The 17,555-nt window shown below is 43.5% G+C and overlaps 1 protein-coding gene across 1 annotated transcript in view; it reads right to left on the bottom strand.

Moving 5' to 3' along the window:
* Nucleotides 1–3,350: 3,350 nt before the first annotated feature.
* Nucleotides 3,351–17,555, bottom strand: part of CWC22 (CWC22 spliceosome associated protein) — a 72,245-nt gene continuing 58,040 nt past the window's right edge. Inside the window, exons 15-19 of the mRNA XM_083154696.1 lie at nt 14,301–14,453; nt 13,627–13,754; nt 13,285–13,386; nt 13,035–13,198; nt 3,351–3,911 (exon numbers count right to left, since the gene is read on the bottom strand). Coding sequence (XP_083010822.1) covers nt 3,697–3,911; nt 13,035–13,198; nt 13,285–13,386; nt 13,627–13,754; nt 14,301–14,453 — 762 coding nt within the window. The 3' untranslated portion in view covers nt 3,351–3,696. The remainder of the gene's footprint in view (nt 3,912–13,034; nt 13,199–13,284; nt 13,387–13,626; nt 13,755–14,300; nt 14,454–17,555) is intronic.

The following is a 17,555-nucleotide window of genomic DNA, read 5'->3' as shown; positions in this document are numbered from 1 at the left end:
TGTTTCTGGGTACTCAGAAACCCCCCTGTGTGCGCCACTGGAATCCCAATTTACATTGTAGTGAAATAGCTGATTGAGCGCTGTATAACACTAATTGAAACAATTACTAAACACACACGATCCGCCCACACGGGCAGTTTTAAACATGCATTATCTTCACTTGCTTGTTCATTATGGGTTGCTTTTTAATATTTTGCTCGCTTTAAATATATTAAAAGTTAGATTTGATGTCTGATTTCTTTATTTGGTGCACCACACCACGACAAATCTTTTTCTTCTTCTCCCTGTGATTTTCCTTTTATATTGCATTGAGAAAATCAAATTCCACATGGAAAGGGCTTGAGGGAATAATTTGAATGAGCCTCTGTAAATAGAAGATAGATTGCAAGAACCAGGATACTGTACATACTTCTAGCAGAAAAAGCTTGGTATAAAAGAGAATGGGTGAGATTTAATAGGATGAGAGATTCAGAAAATGAGAGATTTGGTAAGAAATCCAGTTTTTTTTTAAAGCGGCAATCATTTACACTGCAAAACCAGTTTGATTTTGCAGTGTAAATGATTGCCGCTTTAAAAAAACCTGGAGATTTCTTACCAAATCTCTCACTTTCTGGATCTCTCATCCTATTAAATCTCACCCATTGCCTCTCTGGGCAGAAGGAAGATGAGAGCTCTTCTGCTCTCAGTAAAGGCTGCAGGCTGCCTTCTTTCGATTCAACTAGAGACTGGGACTTCACAAAACTGTTACCAATATTCCCTGTGGATGTTTTGTACCCCTTATTTAGGATATTGTGAATCCAAAAATGTTGAGTAATAAGAATCAAGACCTCAAACAAGATCAGTTAAAATACTGCCACCCACAAGACCTGGACAGGCCGAGTAAGGAAAGTCAATGAGATGCCCTCTGCGTTCGGTCTGAAGGACAAAAAAGGCTACTTAGAAGAGCTGGCACCATACTAGCTTCAATGCTTCCCAAGTATGACAACCAGGCTGTACTTTCCTCAGCATTAAGCCTTTGATCCATCAGTGAAGTCCAGTTTGATGACGTTCATGAGCACCACTTTGGAAGAGAGACCATGGGGAACGGTTTTCTACCGTGTAGCAATTCGCATTCCCAGACATCTACTCTTCATACCTTGCACTAAGGCAAGCAGGGACCCAACAAAACCTCCAGGAAGCAAGGTAAGTCCATAGGTGAGACAAAGCTCACTACACTCCAACTGCTCACCCAACGGACTGGAAAAATACAGAATGGGAAGGTGATGTCACACTATCTCCTTTGTTGAGATGTTTTCTTCTCATTGCCACACAGCTGCTTCCCACACACGTTCCTCAAGACAACCCAACAGTCCAGGTTTTAGGGATATCACTGCTTGTGCACATATGGTATAAACAAACTGACTGAGGTCCCAATTAAGTCTCCAGTGGCTGAGAATGGGTAAACATTTGGCAACCACCGGATTACGGAGCCAACTCCACATCAAATATTTTACAGACCCGCTCTGCAATCTTAGAACTTCACACTGTGTACAGATTCAGAGACTCTATCCCACACAATATACAAGTGTCATATTATATTAATCAGCACACAGTCTCCTGGTGTTCCCTAGTCACATTGCGTTGCAATTAAGAATTTTTTTGGCAGAAAAAACACCTGGCACTAGAAGATTCGCACGTGACATGGTGTGCCAAGATGGGCTGTTTGGCATGACTGCAGCAAAGATAAATGTGGTGCGGACACAGTAGGTGAATCCCATTGTACTTTAGAAGTCTAGATCAGCACCACAGCTGGCTTTGTCATATGCAGTCATTTTCCTTCCCCGATATGCTTGAACCATACAGTGCGTCTGCCGCAGTTTTCTGCTTAGTATCTTATTCAATCATAAAGAGCCGACATCACTGTAGAGCGAGTGCCGCACCTGTACCTCTACCAGAACCTCCACCATTGCAAACATTGGTGTTCAATCACTACTAGGACACAGCTGTGTGCGGCTGCTGAGCTGTTTACACACTAACGACAAAAAAACAAACAAACAAAAAATAAACACCTGTATTATTTAAAATTTCTTTGGTCGATTTTGTACTAAATATACTTTAATGTAACGGAAGTTCAATTACTTTTCTCTGTAAATGTAAAATGTTACCCCAACTGTGAAATACAAGGTTAGCAATATTGCATGACCTGCATCAAAACACTTTGGGCCTGTTGCAGTTTTGATCGGAGACTTGTAGTTTGCCGCCTCCAATCAGAACTTTGCCTATCAGCCTGTATGCAGAATTTATGTAAGCTGGGCATACACTGCAGTGTTTCCGAGCAGCAGCGTACGCCCAGCCAATCAGATGCAAGCCGCCGGGGGACCTTCGCGGGCGACAGGGTCAAAAGCGATCCATCACAAGTTTTACTTGTGATGGATCGCATGCGACCCCTGTTCACTGCCCAGCCTGCCATCAGGTGGGAGGTCCGATGTCGGTCGACCTCAGACTCCGGTCCAATGCGCACGTGACCTCACACTGACCCAATTTGTAATTTGTAATGGGTGAAATTGGCCCAAATCGAGTTTGTAAACTGCGATATTGGTGACAGCGGGGGACCCAGGATACACACTTGCCGATAACAGCAGGATGTGTTCGGGCTGGATGAAAGACATGCTGCCCTCATTTATGATTCACTCCCTCGTCTGTACACGTAGGATGACAGAGGGCATCGATAAGGGTCCGTGGGAGCATGCATGCATGAATACTAAGATTTAGCAGACACACTAAGCAATATTTAGAACTAAACCGCTCAGAAGTGGTGAAATAACAGATATCAATTAAAATATCACTTAATGTGCATGAGGTTTTACACCCAACTCTGCATAATCTGCAGTTCCAGCTTCACACTGTCACTGAAATTTGCCACCTGCCCTGTTCCACCTCTTCAGTCTTAAGTGTAGATGCATTCAAAATGTGTACAACTCAAAACAAATGGGTGGAAAGGTTAACGTGGAGCTGGAATGGTTTGAAGTTCGCCCTCCTGAGTGGACCCCCAATAGGGATACAATATATAAAAATGGAAACTCAGATTTTAGGAGCTCTTTGTAAGGGCATAGATAGATTTAAAAAGTAGAAATATATATGGAAGAGAAATACTTCCCTTATCTGTAGGGAGTGTAGTTTCCTATGCGTACAAGTCTGCAATGAATCTATTTGTCAAGGTCTGATTTAATATCCACAACCTGTTCACCTTTTTTTTATTATATATTGGAACAAAAACGATTCAGTAGCATCAGCTGGGTTCTCACAATATGATGGGTATTTGGGTTCTAAAGCGAAGTATGCTGAGAGACAAAAAGACCAAACCAAAACAATTATTATAAAAGAACGGGGTTTAATAGACATGAAAAGATAGGTTTAGAAACATTCACGTATTTAAGGTCATAGCTGCTAAAATACAGCATTTATTTGTCATTACTGTCCATTAATGTTGTCCAAATAGAACAGGACACAATTCTGACGAAGGTCAATATGCTGTAAAATGGTCTCTCTCAGTGTACAAACCTAAGTAGACTACGGGAACAAAAACTACTTTTTTTTTTTTTTTTAAATGCTCGTTTTCAACTCATACAATTCATTCAGCTCGAAGAGTTTATTTTTTTTTTTTTTAATAAAAAGTATGTTACAATAGGCAGGCACTGGGGGGGGGGGGGGGGAGGATCATCTCCGGGAGCTTTTAGAGTGTTTTGAGTTCCTGTCCGATTTGCCCGATGCCCTCTCCTCATGTCTGTCTTTGCGCTGATTGTCTTTATGCCGCTCTTCTTTCCTGGAACCTGATTTGGGTGCTTTTTCTTTACTCTTCTCCTTTCTCGATGTCTTGTCTTTACTTCTCTCTTTTGTAGATGTCTTTTTTCTCCTCCGTGTTCTGTCTGAATCTAATGCAAAGGGTACACATTTTAGGTATTAAAGACAGATCCCGAACACCATTGGTATAAAAACAATGCATGCAACTAACTTAAAGCCAACTGAAACCAAAACGCTGGCGTATTTATAATTGTTTTTTTTTTCCACAAAACTTAAAAACTCCAGAGCCCAACATCGACAGCAGCAGCACTGAAGAAACCACGGAACAAGCAGGGTGGCCATTTTCCTGGAGATTCGGACATGCCTAGTAGGAACATCACTGGGAAAATGGTCACCGTGCCATTTTTCTTAGGAGACCTGAGCATGTGCACTAGTCTCTAGGGGCAGGGATGGGGAACCTTTGGCCCTCCAGCTGTTGTTGAACTACACATTCCAGCATGCCCAGTAAAAGTTTTAGCATGGCCAAATTGCAAAACGGTAGCCGGGCATGCTGGGATGCGTAGTTCAACAACAGGTGGGAGGACCAAAGTTTCCTAAAGGTTTACTAAAGCTTCTAAAAATGAAAAGAGGTGATGTTGCCTATCGCAGCCAATCAGATTCTGGCTATAATTTCTGCATCCTAGAAAATGATAGACAGAATCTGGTTGGTTGTTATGGGTAAAATCACCTCTTTTTCAATTTTAGAAGCTGCAGTAAAATTTACCCCTAGAACAGCGTTAGGGCCTCCAAGTGACCAGAGTCTCTTGCTCTGCCGGAGAGATTGCTCCAATGGAGACTGCACACAGGTCTCGATCTTTCTCTCTAGGCACCCTGAACAGAAACCGGATGTTTGTATAACGGACACGTGAATCAGAGCGGGATACGGTTACTAGGACGGCCACTGGAGGTGGCTTAGGCTGACACCTGAAATAAGTCGACATGCCTTAATTTGAGAGGGTTCAAAGGTTGACAAGTATTAGGTCGACATTCAAAAGGTGGACATGTTTTCCACATTTTTTTTTTTTAAGCAACAGGCAGTATTTCATGCCCCACTGTCCCCTACAGTGTGGTGGGAGAATAAAATAGAGTGCAGCAAGCCATGCGGGTGGACGTGGTACACTTTGACTCTGTCCATGTTGACTAGGCCAACATTCGGTACAAAAAAAAAAAAACGTGAAAACTCCTGTCCCCCTTTTGCTTGTGTCAACCTCCCAACCCCGTCGACCAATTTCAGGTGTCAACCTAAGCCCTGTCGACCTTCAGCGGTCAACCCAACGGCCACACCCAACAGTGCTGTTTGGTGTCGTAGAGTATTTCCTCATTTTCACACGTTGCATCCGGCTGGGACATGAAGCCTAGTAAGGGGATATATGCAACATCCTTATAAGGTCATTGAGTTAACGCCATAAAATAAAATCTGCCAACTACTGACATTTCCATATACCCCACCCCCCAAGAGTTGATCACTTATAGGATCACTAATGCTTTTGATTGACAGCTCCTACACTCCGTAGAGGTAGCACATGTTAGAACTGTATAAGGCAGCAGCCGACAATTGTGCAGCCTAATTGGATCTGCTTAAAGACAACACATACAAATAATGTGGAATACGCAGAAACACATCAATAATGCAGATGCCTTTATGTATATAAATATATACATTGCTTGGTATTGTTGTCTTACAATATATGTATATTCTATAAATTGTTAAAGCCATAAAGTCTCCCATCGCTATTATTGATCCTGCTCTCATGCTTCCGATCATTCGTAAAGATTTGAACCTGCTTAAGCAGCATCCTCCGCTGCGCTCATCACAGCATACAATGCCCACTGACAGTTGGTAGAACATTTCTGAAAATGAATGGAATGCCTAATCCCCTAATAACTGTAATATAGTGATACATATTAGCAGGTGCCCCGATTACTGGCCCCAAACGTGACACAGGGACAAGCGCTCTTATGTAAACCCAGAAGTTCTCACAGAAACACGAGCAATTAATTGAATGCTTTAGGCAGGATTACAAATGTGTAAAGCAGAGAGCTGCATTATTTAGTTATTTCCTTTTTTTTTAAAAGACCTCATTAACAAGGATTACATATTTAAAACTGCCTACAACCATCTACTTACAGAGCATAAGATTTCCAGTCAATGGTCTTAATGGCTAATTAATGTGACAACAGGTTCTCCAGGGAATCGGGATTCTGCAGAGTCATCAGAAGCCGCTACATTGCGGTTTAAAAACTCAAGGGATTACGACAAAAAGGGGGTGAGCTTTTTGGCACTTTTAAGCTTCGGCCAATGAGATTATAGCCCGTTTCTTGTGACCGTTAAGTGTGCATGTCGACATATAGAATCCGTGATGTTCACAGATCTGTGCGTTAACACTGATGGCTTTGGGAAAAGAGGTTACTTAATGGGGATTTTTTTTTTCCACAGCCTGCTGAGGTCCTGAAAAAAAAAATTCCCAGAGAAGAGATGTCAATGGTCTGCAGTTGGGGCTAATTAGATTGTTACGGTGGGCAGCATGGACATTACTGCCTCACAGCACTGAGGTCATGGGTTCCATTCCCACCATGGCCCTAACTGTGTGGAGTTTGTATATTCTCCCAGTGCTTACGTGGGTTTCCTCCGAAAATCCAAAAATATACTGGTAGACTAATTGGCTCCTAACAAAATTAACCCTAGAATGTCTGTGTGTGCGTTTACATGAGGTAGGGACATAAATTGTAAGCTCCATTGGGGCAGGGACGGATGTGAATGTTCAAATATTACCTGTAAAGCGCTGCGGAATATGTGTGCGCTATATATATATAACTGGTAATAAATAATTATTCTGCGGAAAACGATCATGGTGGATTGAATTCCCCCTATGTATTTCCCTGGTCCCTATAAAGTGCGACACTTCAGGAAAATAAGCAGTGATATCCAGTTATATAATTTCCAGAGGGCTGAAGATGTGAAGATCGCACACCAGTAGAGTAGTACTCCAGAGATGGGTTATTCAATGCGGGTTTCAGACTGTCAGAACGTCCCAACAGTTGGAATCCCGAGCCGTTTTCACCCATTCGACAGTACATAGACATTGGGAATTCAATATTCTGCTTGTCCACTGTTGAAAAGTGGGGGGCGTCGGCGAAAACGACCATGGATTGTCGAGATCCGTCTGTGAATTTTACAATCAATGTCCCTTTTCAACAACACAGATCTGACTGGTTTTGAAGTCGGATCTGTTTTGTCAAGTTCCGCCTTCGACGCTGTCGGAAACAGCATTGAATAGGCGGCCGCCACTATTTCCTTTTGAAAATAGTGGCAGGGAATAAATACCGCAGCTACCCCTCCAATAATAGATTACAGTGACCAAGCGTCCACCTTCATCAGCACTAGGAGAGAAGCGCTACTAGAAAAATATTACAGACAGTGTGCAGTAGATCACTGACTCTCCAGCCAACAACGGCCCAACAATCTCCAGGCCTTCAGACTTGGTCTACATGGCTCTGACCATACCAGGGTGATACCTGCTTAGTTAACACATTATCCAAACCTACTTGGAAGAACTATTTGTTATTGACAACATGTTTGGTGTTCCTCATATACCTTGGGGTTTCTCTTGTTGTGCTCACTGCCTGCGTGTGTGTGTATTTTTATGTATATTAATATAGCTATTCTTCACACTGCGCAGACAAAGACTTTGTAACGGTCACAGCAATCTCGTATAATGATGTATAAATCTCCGAACCACCATTCCCGGAGCCATCCTACACTCTTCTCCATCTCCAGCCTCCCAGCGAATATAAATCAATGCATCTCATTGTTCTAGTCCGATCATCAGAGATGAACTGCTGTCAGATTATTTACTGAAATATGCCCAACATGGGGCAATATTATACAGCTTTGTCATTACGCTGCGAGCCTGTTGGGAATGAACGCAAAATATGGATTGCTCGAACCAACGAGGTGCGTCAGATGCTCATAAATATTTATCATAGTGTAAATTTACTAAAGTCTGTATGTGTCGCTTGTAAATATTCCACATGAGAAATGTTCTCTGCCAAGCGCGGGAATTTGTGTGCTATACGTGAGAGTGGTCGTAGTAAACACTCAGAAGCAGCATTACTTCCATGCAATCTCAACAATGCAGAGGTTTCATCACCCCCCCCCCCCCTCCAATACCACTGCAGTATCATCATTAAGTCTATTGCAGTGGCGTTATAAATCAAATTAATCTCAGATCAGCAGGATCTCCTAATACAGAAGATCACGCTGTTTTATCATCTGCTCTCTAAACAATCTGTAGAAGAAGCCTCTGTGATCTTTGAATTAGAGCAAGAACTTTTACTTTGCTTTAATATCCGCACGCAGCAAAATAAATAATTTAATAATCCCATTTTTTTTAAGCATAAGTGGATGCAAAAATGCACACTCCGGCATTTCGTACCATTGTCTATGCTTGTAAAAGCTCTAGGAGCCCAGATCTGACTGCGAGTACAGGAGTGCGGAAGCTAGAGTCTAGTAAATGTGCTGGGGCCCAGACACAGCATTTCTCACTAAGTACAGTATAACCCAGTGGTTCCCAAACTTTTTTTGACTAATAGCATTTTCTTCACAGCACCCCTAGGCCAAAAGATTCTTACTGAAAAAAAAAATGTATTTGAGTTTCTATGACAGATTTCGGTACTTATGTATTATCTGGGCTCCCATGTTAAATACACCCCATTTTTTCATACCCCTACTATCAAACTACAAATGGAGTTGATTTTATATAGTGTGGTGAGCGCAGCGAGCCACCGTGCCCGAAGCGTGGCGAGCGCAGCGAGCCCCACGAGGGGACGCAGTCTCATAAGAAAAACGGGAGCCCAGATATTACATAAGTACCCAGGTTTCACCTCTGTTTGCCCACATAGGTTATGATTGGAAGCCATAAGTATTGGTTGTGCCCATTACGTTGACCATAAATAATTTGGGGTGTGGTATGGCGGTCCGACAGGGAGGGTCCCAGATGTCGGAATCTCAACTGCCGGTGCTCCGACAGAGGGATGAGCACAAAGAAGCCCCTTGCAGGCACTCTTCGCTCGCCACAGGTTCCATTCTCCCTCTAGTAGCCCCTGTCGGACCACCGGCAGTCGGGATACTGACCATCGGGCACCCACAATTTGATTTGGTTCTGGGGCACCCCTGGAAGGGCCCCACACACAGTTTGGGAACCACTGGTATAACCTATTTAGAACAGTGTTTTTTTTTTTTTTAATATAGACGTCCTACAAGATGTATAAACCAGAAGACCACTTAGGGGTAAATTTACGAAAGTGTGAGTTTTTAGAAGTGAGAGATGTTGCCCGTAGCAGCCAAACAGATACTACTTGCAATTTATATAGCATCTTCTAGTGCAGGGAAAGTGAACCATCGGCCCTCCATCTGTTAAACTACACATCCCAGCATGCCCTGCAACCGTTTTAGCATGGCCAAAATGGGAAAACTGTCAAAGGGCATGCTGGGATGTGTAGTTCAACAACAGCTGGAGGGCTGAAAGTTCCCCATCCCTGTTCTAGAGAATATCAGCTAGAATCTGGTTGGTTGCTACAGGCAACCCCTCACTTCTAAAAACTCTCAATGTAGTAAACTCACCACTTACAGTTTTAGGCAAGTGCTCTAGCGTCAAAACAGAACATCGGTACATACCCTTGCCCAAGAGCAGGTTTTAGTACAGCAAAAATTAGGTTAACCAACCCCACAGTGAAAGGGTTAAAACGAGAGCCAGCAACCATATAACTTGGCCAGAAAGTACACCAGGAAATCAAATCGGCATTCAGCCATGACACCAGTTGTACCTATCTATAATATATGTAATATATACATTGTGCGATGAGGACAGTACCCTGCCTAACCTTTCTGTACCGCTCATAATCTTTGCTCGTCACCTCAAACTCCTGCATGGTAAAACATTTCCTTTTTGGCAACCAGAACAAAAGAACCGTGGGGAAAATCTGCGGAATGTGGCAGGAACAGTGTCGGCAGGAGATAATAAAAAATAGTTATTTAAAGAACTTGATCTCGTTAACAGCTTTTTTGGATGTTTTACCTGATAACAGCTCAGGATTAAAAGGCGAACAATATAGCTTCACCGTTACACGGTGGCACAATCAGACAATCAAAGACATCTCCGTGAAATAGAACGCACAGATGATATGCAGAGAATATCAGTTTTCAGGAACTGACATTTTAATGTAATGCACACATTCCCAACAAGAACATTACTTGAGCAACTAATTATTTCACTGCGCTTAATGAGCTGAAACTGAACTCCGGGGAAAGTGATTACCGCATGGTCCTAATAGAGAAGTCAAAACCGCAGAAATAAACAATGCTACTTGAGGGAGACCGTTCTGCTTATATCTGTTGTACATTGAGAGAGATGTTCTACTATAAGTCTAATAAACATTTCACAAAATGTTCGCAATGTACAGGCATTTGTTTCGTAACGACGGTACACTTTCCACATTTACAAAGACGACCGCAACATGAAAAATTCATGGGGAACATGGAACAAAAAGGTGCGCTACTTAATACAGAACAGGGGTTTCTAGAAAACAAAACAAAAAATAAACAATCGTGAAATATGTTATGGGCCATACACACGTGGCGATTTCTGCCAGGTCTACACGCTGAGCGACGGAGGCTAGGCGAATCCCCTTGAGCTTCCCGGTGGCTAGATCGCCCATACACAGGTAGCGATGTGTGCTGAGCGATCTGTTCTAACCAGTATTCGTTCTCTACATGCAGGTGATCTAGCTAGATTTTGTCCCCATGTACTAAAGAGATGAGCAGGCGATGGCGATGTGCGGGACCGCGCATCGCCATCGCTTTGGGGCGTACACACAGACCGATTTGTGCATCATTTCTCAGCGATCTGGACAGATAGTTTGGTAATTGGTTGTAAGGACAGCCATAATCTGATGCAAAGAACAAGACTGATGGGCAGCAGAGACCGTGTTCTCTGAACAGGGATAAATTATTAACGGTAATTAGCCGGCTGCCAATTCAGAGAATAGATATTCGCCGGAGATAAAAGGGCAAATAATCAGATTATTACACAAAGAGGGGATTCAGATATTGTTGTGCATTGTTGTACGATGCGTACAAGAATACAACAATGCACAACAATAACTGAATCCCCTCTGTGTAATAATCTGATTATTTGCCCTTTTATTTCCGGCGAATATCTATTCTCTGAATTCTCTATCCTACCAAAAGCTCAAAAAAAAAATGTTTCCCTCTATTTAAGATCCAGGTTAGTGACGGGGTAACTTAAGAACCTGCAAACTAGGGTAACCCGGTTTGAGACGAAGCACAAATTACAACACAAGTCACTTTATTTCACTTTGCCTTTGGCAGGAAATCAAGGTGAATGTAAGAGGACACCGTCACCGCTGATCAAGAAAACATGACACTGGCCCGGCTCCGGTGTGATCATTTCATTGTCTAAAGTCTGGCTCAGGGCTGGCTTCAAAACGCCTACTGAAAACCAGCACCAGGATAATATCAGACCGGCAAATCACTAGCTGGTCCACTGATAACACGCAAGTGATCCCAGTTTTACTATATGACCCCCTAAATAATGCTAATAATGCACTACGGGCCTCATTCAGACCTTGTCAGTGACGTGTGGAAATCGTTATTCGGCAAGCCCTGAAATCACAGGCGATCTCTGTTTGAGAGTCGTCGGACCGACTGTTTAGTGGAGAGGAACGCTGCCATGGCTGCGTGATGTCACATGCAGTCGCCGCGACCTCAAATATGGCCGGGCCTGTGCCTGGCTTCCGGGCCGATACTGTGAAAGTGTTTTACTGTGTAGCAAAATGAAAATCCGCTGCTTAGCGAGACCTTTAACGCCGCCTGCAGCGCGAACCACCAATAACCTGCGAATAACATCCATTTGCAGGGTGGCTACAGGGGCGGAATCATTTGATGGTCGCTTGACTGACCTATATTTGCGACGTCCTGCTCCGAGAACAGGGTGGCCCTCTGGAAGGCAGGTGCCCGCTGGCGTTTGCATGGGGACGCCCAGTGTTCTGGGCGCACCCACTGTTTAAGTTCCCAGGAAACGCAGGACGTCCCCATGCGAATGCTCCCTGCCCACCTTCCCTGTGTGAACGCCCCAGCGACTATGCAAATCGCCGAAGGATTCTGCACGGCAGCCCTGCACATTAGAGCGCAAACATCGCCCCCCCCCCCCATGTGAATACGCCTTGCCACAGTTTTAACACTCCCTTATAGCAAAACTGTGGCAAGGCATGATGGGATTTGTAGTTTGACAACATCTGGAGAGCCACAGGTTGGCAAGGCCTGCACTAGATGATATACCACCCGATTTAACTTTACGAAGCGGATTGCAATGACATTCTGGCCAACTGTCTTGCATCTACTCCCAATCTGCGCCTCTTATCTTTAGAAGCACTGTCTTCTGGTTGGCCCTGCTGCAGAAGTGAGCCAGAGGAGAAGCGTCCCATAGCAACCAATCAGCACTGAAGAAATATCTATAATTTGCACAATATAAAGTGATACCGAGCAGCTGATTGGTTGCCATGGACCACTTCTCCTCATACATCTACCCCTGTGTTTAGTATCTATGTTTCATTGATGGATTTAGGAATTTCTAAAACGTACAACTTTATTTTTGTTTGGAATAAAAAGATTCTCTTCTATATTAGAGGACTAGATTTCCAGAGATTATTTTTGTATAGCTTTTCAAAGCAGAGTAAGTGATCGCACCTACTCTTGCCATTTTAACAGTCACACAATGTACATTCTCTGCTATTCTTCATTTACACCCTAGAGCAGGGCTGGGCAACACCGGCCCTCCAGATGTTGATTAACTACACATCCCAGCATGCCCTGCATCAGTTTTAGCATGACCAAATAGTAAAACTGTAGCCGGGCATGCTGGGATGTGTATTTCAACAACAGCTGGAGTGTCAAGGTTACCCATCACTGCACTACATTCTATAAAATGATGACTTGACAGGTTGGTACATGCAACTTCTCGACTCTCTTTAATAAGGTTTGGTACAGCTGCCTCTATAAAGGTTTTCATGTGCCTCAAACACTTAAGTGGACCGAGTGCCAAAATCAACACATCCAAATTCTTACTTAGGTTACACACTATATGATGTTTAACATTTTCTTTCGGGGTTCCTTGCATACACTAAATAGAAAATACCTGAGTCACTGCTGGAGGAATCGCTGTCGCTAGATGAGCCGGAGTCTGAGGAAGACTCGGACGAGGACTCCTCCTCTGAAGACGAAGAGTCTGACGATTCCACATTTTGCTTCTGGGTCATGATTATTTTTGGTGCGTTCTTCAAATGCTCTCGGAGTTCATCCCTACGTACAACAGTAAAAGGTGCTTATTGAAAGGCTGAGTATATAGCATTAATATCTTGTAAGCGGATAATCAAACACGGTCTTACGTGAGTCCTCCAAGGCCAATCGAGGTAAAAAAGTTGATGGCAAAGCGAGTGTTTTTTGGGTTGTCCATCGGTAGTAAACCTTGAAAGAACGGTTGGAGGGTCCTGAAAAAAAACCACTAGGTGGTAAGGGTTATCAAGGCCGATAATTCTGATAAAGCTCACATATACGTATACTTTAAAACAAGCTATGATCGTGTCACTAAGCCCATTCCTCCAGTCTACTGTATTGTGGGAGGATGGACACACTTAAGGCCAGCAGCGGGATACAAAGGATGATGGAGAAGAGAAGGAAGACAATGGCAACTCTACTGAATGTAATGCATAAAAACTAGAAATACGTACGCATCCTTGAGTCTGCCATTAAGCTTTGGAAGTCCCATGTATTCGCAAAGTTCCTGGAAGAATATTTTCACAAATATTCTACTAGATGAAGTTGTTGTTTCTTCGCTAAGATTTATGCACTCAAGAACCTGCAACATTTGCAAAGATAAAATCAGTTTTTGGATTGAGAAGACATTTCATTGCAGAACCGGCATTACATTTAAACTGTGGGGTGATTCAGGTTGGTGTGTAAAAGCAAACTCCTTCTTTCATGGACAAAATCACGCTGCTCTGCAGGTGGGGCAGATGTAACATGTGCAGAGAGTGTTACATTTGGGTGGGGCGTGTTCAAACTGAAATCTAAATTGCAGTGTAAGAATACGTTTGAATACATAAGGGTGATCGGCGAATGGGACGTCTGCGTCAGAATACCAACGCCAGCATCCCGATTGAGAGAATTCTTACAGTGGCCAACCTGTGGCTCTACAGTTGTTTATGAAATCACAGGTCCCAGGTTCTACCATGTCTTTATTTTTTCCATTCTGACTATCAATAGGCTGGAAGACATGCGTTGAATTAGGTCAAGGAGATTACTGCATGGGTACAGGTCTCTAGAGGTGGGCAACTATTAATTAGACGTGCTGTAACAGAACAGGGCATTTAAATGTAGCACAGGTACATAGCAATACACTTACACTCCAAGGAATCGAGTCTGTGTACAGGAGGTGGGCAAACATCTTTGCAACGTTTCTTAGTTTGTTGGTTTCCAGCCGGTGGATCGTTTCATACTGCTCTCTGAAAATGCATTCAAAAGACTCCATGTACTCTTTCCGTAACAGACAGAAACGCTGGAGGGAAAAACATAGAAGGCGCCGATTAAATGGACAGGCGAGATATCCTGCAGCTGGAGATTAGGGTCGGTCAGTGAAAAATAATTTGCTTTCATATTAAATTTAAAAGGATTACACAGTTGAATTTATGAGAGCAAGTGTTTGCTCCTAAAACACTTTCCCATGTGTATTAATAAATTAAACACTTAATATAATGATTTATAAATAAATGCACGTATGGATGGTTCAATAGTAAGGTAACGAGACCTCTTATGCGGGTTTATGTTCCCTGCGGGACCGCGCATCGCCATCAATGCAGGGCATACACACGAAGCGATCCGTGCTCCGTTTCTAAGCGATCTGGTCAAATTGCAAAGAAATTAGGCTGAAAACCACCCGTGTGTTTGAGCCCGACTGGCAAAAACCCGACAAACATTGGCCAAAATACTGGTAAGGTCAAAATCCCAACAAATGAAAATGCAGACAAAGTAAAAAAGTAGACACAATGTTTTCCATTTTTTGGGGTGTCTATGTCGTCATACACACCGTATAGGTGTATCGCTGCGCTTGCCATTGTTCGGGCACGGTGCCTCACTATGCTCGACACACTGTAATGTAATAATCCAACTCTATGCCCAAATGGATCGTGAAGTGAAAATCACGAAATACTCACGTCGCTTTTATTGACCGGGTCGACATTTTAAATGTCAGCATTTTTACCCTATTGGGATCACTTATAATGACGGCATTTTGACATCCAATAGTTGTTGGGTTCTTGACGGTCGGGAAATTGACTGCACCCATTTAATAGGCAAATGCAGGGGGGGGGGGGGGGGTTTCTGGTTGCCCGGAAACCCCCCCTCTCTTTACAAGTGCCTAAACTTAAATTATGACAACAATAGCGCTGGTATATAATATGATCAGTAGAGCTGCCACCACATCATGCAGTGTAAGGGACAGAGCGGAGCTGCTGCACATGCCCAGTGTACCAGCTTCTTCTACCACATTTACTGTATGTGTGAGTCTGAGACCTCAAACATCGCAATCGACCAGAGAGCAGCTGCCTGGAGGAAGAGACAGGAGCCTTACCATGAGGTGGGAGAATGTGAGCTTACAAATAGCAGTACTGGTTCTATTATGTTTGTGTATTTATTTAATATGATCTGTTTAAACATTTCCTGAACACTTTAATTGTTTGAAACAGCCCATACTATAGACCATCTGTACTGTTAAAAATAAATAATGTACTCCATACAGTATCCAGTGTGTATAAAAAGACCACTTTTCAGGACTGTTACCGCTCCCCCAGACTCCCGTACTTACTTCAATGTGCTGTAGAGTGGGAGAATGTGGATTACATTTGGAAACCCCCCTCTAAAAATCCTGCGTATGCAACTGACTGCGCTGTACGGTATAACATCAGGTCTCTGCACTAGGGAGAACATACTACACTATTACATTTTAGAAAGGCGCACTTTAATAATGTAAGAAAAAGTTGAAATGTTTGTGAGCTGGAAGAATTCCTGATTTGGGTAGAGTCCTGAGAGAAGTCTCACAGCCATATATCAAATCAATGATTCATTTATTTTCCAAGATGAAAAGGTTTCCTACAATAAATACAAAATTCAAATCCACGAAGCGTGTCACGCTAACGGAAATATGACCAACATTCCCATTTGTCAATAGGTTTGGTGGCAGTTGTATATTCTCAGCTATGGAACATGCACAGTGTAGGACACAGATTTGCATCGCTGAATCAACCCCTACATGTGTACCTACGGCGGATCACAGCACCGAGCTGGTTTCATTTTGATGAATGTGTTGCACAAACAGAATTGTGTAATTGGAAAGGGGACAATACCGCAGCCAATGCTTCACAGGGAAGAGGTCACTAGATGCAGTCACTTAATGTAGACTTGGCGACACTGATATGCAGAACTTAATGGATGTAAACATTAATGAACAGATACTGAGCCAGCCTACCATAAAACTGGCTTCAGAAATTGCAAGTACACGTTTTGTTCCTGGCAGCCCTATTCACAGAACCATTAGCTGCTAACTGTCCAACACTGGCCTGATCAGACATGATTGCTCTCATCTGCAAATTTGCAGATGATCGCAGGTAGATAGCCGCCACCACCAAGACAAGAGAATTGCGAATGGATAGCTATTCTGTGCAAATCCATACACAATCCACTCGCCATCGAATGGCTTCCCAGTCTGTGCAAATGTGAGTAACACTAATCCGTCCACAAGTCTGCAATAGGGAGGGCTGATTGAGGCCAGGACTTGGCGTCACAAACCCTCCCGGAAACCATCTCGTTGCAGCCCAGCTCCGGCCACACTGCGCTTACGACCCATATGCTACGCGTCACTGTTTGGGCTAATGTTTGCCCACTCCGACCCGTATGCATGCGCAGTCATTCCACAATCAATAGGATTGCAGAACCGCGATCAACTATTAAATCTGCCCAAAGTCCGTTGTGTGGGCACCATAACCACTTCTTTATACAGGTTTAACCAATTTGGGGGCTAACCCTGGTGCATTTAGGAACATCAATGATAATGGGCCCCCAAGCAGAGAAACAATTGAATTGGGAATTTATTGGTATAGAACAGGCTTGGCCAACCTGGATGGCTGGGACTTGTGAAACTACAAGTCCCAGCATGCATTGCCACAGTTTTCATATAGGGGTAAGCTAAAACTGTGACAAAGCATGCTGGGATGTGTAGTTTCACAACAGCTGGAGAGCCACAGGTTGGCCAGGCCTGGTGTAGAAGCTCAGCAGGGGGTGCACAACACAAGTCAAATCTCCACCTTCAAATTCTGAGCTCTTCAACCATTGTAGCCAATCTACTCCTCAGATTATCAGTCATTTTCAAAGGGGTACATTCAATATCCCAGCAGTCCAGATGCTAGCGAATCCCGATAGGGGGGTCCGGTACATTAACCCTATCCCCCTCATCTTAAACCCCCCCTGCCCCGAACCCTCCCTGCTATTGCCTAAACCTAATCCCCATACCTCAGCAGCCTAACCCTAAGCCCCTCACTTTTGCCTAACTCAACCCCGCCCCCCCTTGATTGGCCGCACACTAGCCCGTCCCACATAATTACAGCAG

This window comes from Crinia signifera, chromosome 7 (assembly GCF_055691185.1).
Source record: "Crinia signifera chromosome 7, ASM5569118v1, whole genome shotgun sequence".
Classification (NCBI taxonomy): Eukaryota; Metazoa; Chordata; class Amphibia; order Anura; family Myobatrachidae; genus Crinia; species Crinia signifera.
The sequence above is the reverse complement of the archived record's forward strand: the minus strand, read 5'-3'. Positions and strand labels throughout refer to the sequence as shown.